The sequence below is a fragment of the Galeopterus variegatus genome, unplaced genomic scaffold (assembly GCF_000696425.1).
Source record: "Galeopterus variegatus unplaced genomic scaffold, G_variegatus-3.0.2 Scaffold3189, whole genome shotgun sequence".
In the NCBI taxonomy this organism is placed as follows: domain Eukaryota; kingdom Metazoa; phylum Chordata; class Mammalia; order Dermoptera; family Cynocephalidae; genus Galeopterus; species Galeopterus variegatus.
Genome location: NW_007729300.1, coordinates 177,780 through 183,602, shown reverse-complemented (window position 1 = coordinate 183,602; position 5,823 = coordinate 177,780). Strand labels below are relative to the sequence as shown.

The window sequence follows — 5,823 nt, the reverse complement described above, 5'->3', positions numbered from 1 at the left end:
TGTCTCCCTGAAAGGACAGAGAATGAATCTTGAAGACAGTTAGCCAATCCTCTGAGTGCTTCAGCCCAAACAATCCCCATGTTGTGAGTAAACTGGGTTTGTGTGGTATCCAGCCTGGGGCCTGGTGTTTTGGACCCTAGCTACAGGGCGATGTGACCTGGCAGTCCCCTCAGCTTCTGAGGTACTGGAGGATGCTCGTACAGGGACTGGGGAGGCTGGGAAGGAAGCTCCTGTGGATGACCACCCATCCCTGGCTTGTCATGCTGGCACCATGTTCTCCTTCTGCAGTCTTCTCCATGCCTAAACACACCATGCTTTTCTCTGCTGCCTCAACATCCAGACAAAACAAACCTCCAGCCCAGATGACCCTCTGCTACCATTTTAGCACTCTAGGTTCCCACTGGAGCTGCGGCTTACAGTCTATCTATCCCATTCTTGGTGCTCTCTGAAGGGCAGAAAGGTCTGGAAAGTTAGAGAAAGTTGCTTCCTGGTGGTGAAAGGATTTTAGCACTCTAGGTTCCCACTGGAGCTGCGGCTTACAGTCTATCTATCCCATTCTTGATGCTCTCTGAAGGGCAGAAAGGTCTGGAAAGTTAGAGAAAGTTGCTTCCTGGTGGTGAAAGGTGCATCCTGGGAGCAGAAGTTAAGACTGTGTAGACTCCATGAATTAGAAAAATGAACCTACCCATGTCTTCTCGCCTCCGAGGCAAGAGGTCATAAATATTTTTGGCTCGTTGCCTGGGTCGAGGCAGAGTCAGCAAGGGCCTGGCGGTGACTTGGAGGTAAGGAACTCGCCCTGCAAACAAAAACAGTGGGAAAGATGGGGTTGCAGCAGGGGTCAGCTGCACAGAATGTGGGGACTCGAGGACGAGATGGTCCCTGAACATATTCCCTGCCCTCACCAGGTCTCATAAAAAGTACATTCTCAGACTTGAGCTGGAAGAATTTCCATTTGAGCTAGAGGAATAGGGGACTCAGCAGACAGAAGCAGGAAGGGGCGACTGGGCACAGGGGTACTAGGTCAAAGTCTTTCCCCGTGGAACTCAGATCAGTACTGGGCCTTTGGAGCCTCAGCTCAGGACCTTGAGTGAGACAATGGCCATTGTGTCAGGTAAGAACACAGGATCACCAGTGCAATATTCCTGGAAAATGAACTGGGGACAAACAAGGGACTCACGCTTCTTCCATTTATTCCAGTTCCACAGGATGCAGAAAACCACGACGACAAGGAGGCTGGCGAGGAGTCCCGCAAACCCAGAGAAGATGCTGCTGCTCTGGTCTTTATCTCTAGGAGGAAAACCAAGCACCATGCCCTGGCTGTAGGGGTGTGGGGAGGGTGGAGAAGACGTTTCCTTCAGGAGTTCTAGAGTGAGGATCTGCAATGGGAGCCTGGTGAGGGAAAGCTGAGGTGGGGTGGGCTGGGTGGTGGAAGAGAGGATCATCTCTGCAGCTCAACTTCATGGAGATGGGGGAGTTGGATGTGGGAGAAGGGACCTCTCCCTTTTGAATGCCTACTGGGTGCCAGGGGTTTGCATGTGAAATTTGTTTAATCTTTACAACAATTGTAACTCACTTTGTGGCCAAGGAACCTGAGATTTAGATTCAGAAAGGTCAAGTAACATGCTGAAGATTCCACAGGTAGAAAGGAGCAGAGATGGAATGTGGGTCTAGGTCTGTTTGGGTCCAAAGGTTATGTTCTTTCCACTCTACCACACTGCCCTTTATACTTGCAAAGTCCAACCCGTCTGTCCCTGCGTCCCCTCCTTCCCCACTCCTGGGCTTCCTGGCTTGCCTGGAGGAGAGGATTACCCAACTCGCAATTAGGGAGTGGCTCTGTGACAGAGTCCAGCTTGCATGAACTTGAAACCCCCACAGCACCAACTTGTGCAGCAGGTCTCCAGGCAACACTCTGCTGACGTGTGGAATTTAACCAGTGCGAGTTCTGTGCTACCTTGCAGTTCACCAGAAAGAGTTACTGCTCTGCTTTGCTTGGGTGTTAAAATGCATCCAGATGATTCCAACCCCAGGTGGCTATGCCTACTGTAACAGGAAGCAGCCGGCTGAAGTTACAGCAGGGATCAGAAGCCAAGGTGCTACCCCCAAATATTAAGAACAAGGTCATCTGTGAGGGAAGGTTTTCATCCTCCTGAGTTCTAGGCTTATTTATCCCACTTTCTACAGTACATTTCCACTAGGCTGCCTAACAGACATCTTGAATCAAAAATGCAACTCGTGTCCTCCTGCCATAAACCTGCTCCTCCTCTGGGGTTTCCCATCATCTAGTGGCTCGGTCAAAAACCTTGGAACCATTCTTGATTGCTCTTTTTATTTGTTTTTTTNTTCTCTGCTGCCTCAACATCCAGACAAAACAAACCTCCAGCCCAGATGACCCTCTGCTACCATTTTAGCACTCTAGGTTCCCACTGGAGCTGCGGCTTACAGTCTATCTATCCCATTCTTGATGCTCTCTGAAGGGCAGAAAGGTCTGGAAAGTTAGAGAAAGTTGCTTCCTGGTGGTGAAAGGTGCATCCTGGGAGCAGAAGTTAAGACTGTGTAGACTCCATGAATTAGAAAAATGAACCTACCCATGTCTTCTCGCCTCCGAGGCAAGAGGTCATAAATATTTTTGGCTCGTTGCCTGGGTCGAGGCAGAGTCAGCAAGGGCCTGGCGGTGACTTGGAGGTAAGGAACTCGCCCTGCAAACAAAAACAGTGGGAAAGATGGGGTTGCAGCAGGGGTCAGCTGCACAGAATGTGGGGACTCGAGGACGAGATGGTCCCTGAACATATTCCCTGCCCTCACCAGGTCTCATAAAAAGTACATTCTCAGACTTGAGCTGGAAGAATTTCCATTTGAGCTAGAGGAATAGGGGACTCAGCAGACAGAAGCAGGAAGGGGCGACTGGGCACAGGGGTACTAGGTCAAAGTCTTTCCCCGTGGAACTCAGATCAGTACTGGGCCTTTGGAGCCTCAGCTCAGGACCTTGAGTGAGACAATGGCCATTGTGTCAGGTAAGAACACAGGATCACCAGTGCAATATTCCTGGAAAATGAACTGGGGACAAACAAGGGACTCACGCTTCTTCCATTTATTCCAGTTCCACAGGATGCAGAAAACCACGACGACAAGGAGGCTGGCGAGGAGTCCCGCAAACCCAGAGAAGATGCTGCTGCTCTGGTCTTTATCTCTAGGAGGAAAACCAAGCACCATGCCCTGGCTGTAGGGGTGTGGGGAGGGTGGAGAAGACGTTTCCTTCAGGAGTTCTAGAGTGAGGATCTGCAATGGGAGCCTGGTGAGGGAAAGCTGAGGTGGGGTGGGCTGGGTGGTGGAAGAGAGGATCATCTCTGCAGCTCAACTTCATGGAGATGGGGGAGTTGGATGTGGGAGAAGGGACCTCTCCCTTTTGAATGCCTACTGGGTGCCAGGGGTTTGCATGTGAAATTTGTTTAATCTTTACAACAATTGTAACTCACTTTGTGGCCAAGGAACCTGAGATTTAGATTCAGAAAGGTCAAGTAACATGCTGAAGATTCCACAGGTAGAAAGGAGCAGAGATGGAATGTGGGTCTAGGTCTGTTTGGGTCCAAAGGTTATGTTCTTTCCACTCTACCACACTGCCCTTTATACTTGCAAAGTCCAACCCGTCTGTCCCTGCGTCCCCTCCTTCCCCACTCCTGGGCTTCCTGGCTTGCCTGGAGGAGAGGATTACCCAACTCGCAATTAGGGAGTGGCTCTGTGACAGAGTCCAGCTTGCATGAACTTGAAACCCCCACAGCACCAACTTGTGCAGCAGGTCTCCAGGCAACACTCTGCTGACGTGTGGAATTTAACCAGTGCGAGTTCTGTGCTACCTTGCAGTTCACCAGAAAGAGTTACTGCTCTGCTTTGCTTGGGTGTTAAAATGCATCCAGATGATTCCAACCCCAGGTGGCTATGCCTACTGTAACAGGAAGCAGCCGGCTGAAGTTACAGCAGGGATCAGAAGCCAAGGTGCTACCCCCAAATATTAAAAACAAGGTCATCTGTGAGGGAAGGTTTTCATCCTCCTGAGTTCTAGGCTTATTTATCCCACTTTCTACAGTACATTTCCACTAGGCTGCCTAACAGACATCTTGAATCAAAAATGCAACTCGTGTCCTCCTGCCATAAACCTGCTCCTCCTCTGGGGTTTCCCATCATCTAGTGGCTCGGTCAAAAACCTTGGAACCATTCTTGATTGCTCTTTTTATTTGTTTTTTTCACGTTCCACTTTCAGTCAACCAGCAGATTCTGTCTGCTTTACCCTGAACATCTATGCCAGTGGAGGGCACTTCTTGCTCCTCCACTGCCACCACCCTAGTCTAAGCCACCATGAGTTCCACATGGACCTTTATAGTAATCTCCCTAGTGGGTCTCCTTGCTTTCACTCAGCCCCAACATGCTATCTTCACACATAAGCCAGTAGAATCCTTCTAAACGGTAGATCAGATCACCTCCCTCCTCTGCTTGTCACCCTCCATGGCTTCCCATCACATTTAGAGTAAGTCTATAGTCCCTACCCAGTGAGGACTTTACGGCACCCTAGGATCTGGTGTCTGCCTACCCTCCCACCCCATTTCCTGCCACTTTCCTCTCACTTCAGCCACCAGGACTCCCTGCTGTTCCTTGGCCATGCAATGCAAATCACAGTTCTGTCTCAGACCTGCCATTTCCTCTCCCAGGAACTCCCCTCTACCAGAAGTCTGCATGGCCCAGTGCCTCATTTCACCCAGGTCTCTTCTGAAAACTCACCACCTCGGACAGGTCTTCTCTGGTCACACTCCATCACTCACAGTCCCCTTATTCTGCTGTATTTTTTCTTCATAGCACTTATGACTGATGCATATTATACGTTCATTTGTTCATCTGTTTATCATCTGACTCTCCCACTTGACTGTAAGCTGCAGGAGGTCATGGATTTTTCTATCCTGTTTACTCAGTGACTTAAACAGTGTCTGGTACTTAGCAGAGGTTGATGAATATTTGTTAAATGAATAAGAGAATGAATTAATGAACAGATGGATGAATACAGAAATCATTTTGGAGGTAGTACAATCATTATGGAAAAGAGTACGGAGATTCTTAAAAAAATTAAAAACGGAACTACCATATGATCCGGCAATCTCCCTACTGGGTATATATCCAAAGGAAGTGAAATCAGTATGTCAAAGACATCTCTACGCTCCCATGTTCATTGCAGCATGGTTCACAATAGCCAAGACACGGAATCAACCTAAATGTCCATGAATAGATGAAGAAAATGTGATATACACACTCAATGGATACTGTTTGGCCTTAAAAATGAAGGAAATCCTGACATTTGTGACATTGTGAATGAACCTAGAGGACATTGTGTTAAGTGAAATAAGCCAGGCACAGAAAGACAAATAGCCCGTTATCTCCCTTATATGTGACATCTAAAAAAGTTGAACTTATAGAAGTAGAGAGTAGAAGGGTGATTACCAGGGGCTGAGGGTGGGAAGGATTGTGGAGATGTTGGTCAAAGAACACAAAATTTCAGTTAGATAGAAGGAGTAAGCTCCAGAGATCTATTGAACATGGCTGGCCGGTTAGCTCAGTTGGTTGGAGTGTGGTGTCATAACACCAAGGTCAAAGGTTTGGATCCTTGTACTGGCCAGCTGCCAAGATTAAAAAAAAAATCTGTTGAATAACATGGTGAGTATATTGGGGGACCCGAACACACCTTTCAGCACTGGACAGATCATCTAGGCAACAAATCAACAGAGCAACCATTATTCTTTCAGAAGGAGAGAAGAAATCTAGGGTTATCGGTGGTGGGAGGGT

The 5,823-nt window shown here is 48.4% G+C and overlaps 1 protein-coding gene across 2 annotated transcripts in view; it reads right to left on the bottom strand.

Moving 5' to 3' along the window:
• LAX1 (lymphocyte transmembrane adaptor 1) overlaps nt 1–5,823 on the bottom strand; it is a 13,124-nt gene that overhangs the window by 4,048 nt on the left and 3,253 nt on the right. For both annotated transcript variants that reach the window (XM_008584248.1, XM_008584246.1), the window contains 2 exons: nt 3,078–3,187; nt 2,586–2,696 (listed from right to left, as the gene is read on the bottom strand). In XM_008584248.1, the coding sequence (XP_008582470.1) occupies nt 2,586–2,696; nt 3,078–3,187 (221 nt within the window). The remainder of the gene's footprint in view (nt 1–2,585; nt 2,697–3,077; nt 3,188–5,823) is intronic.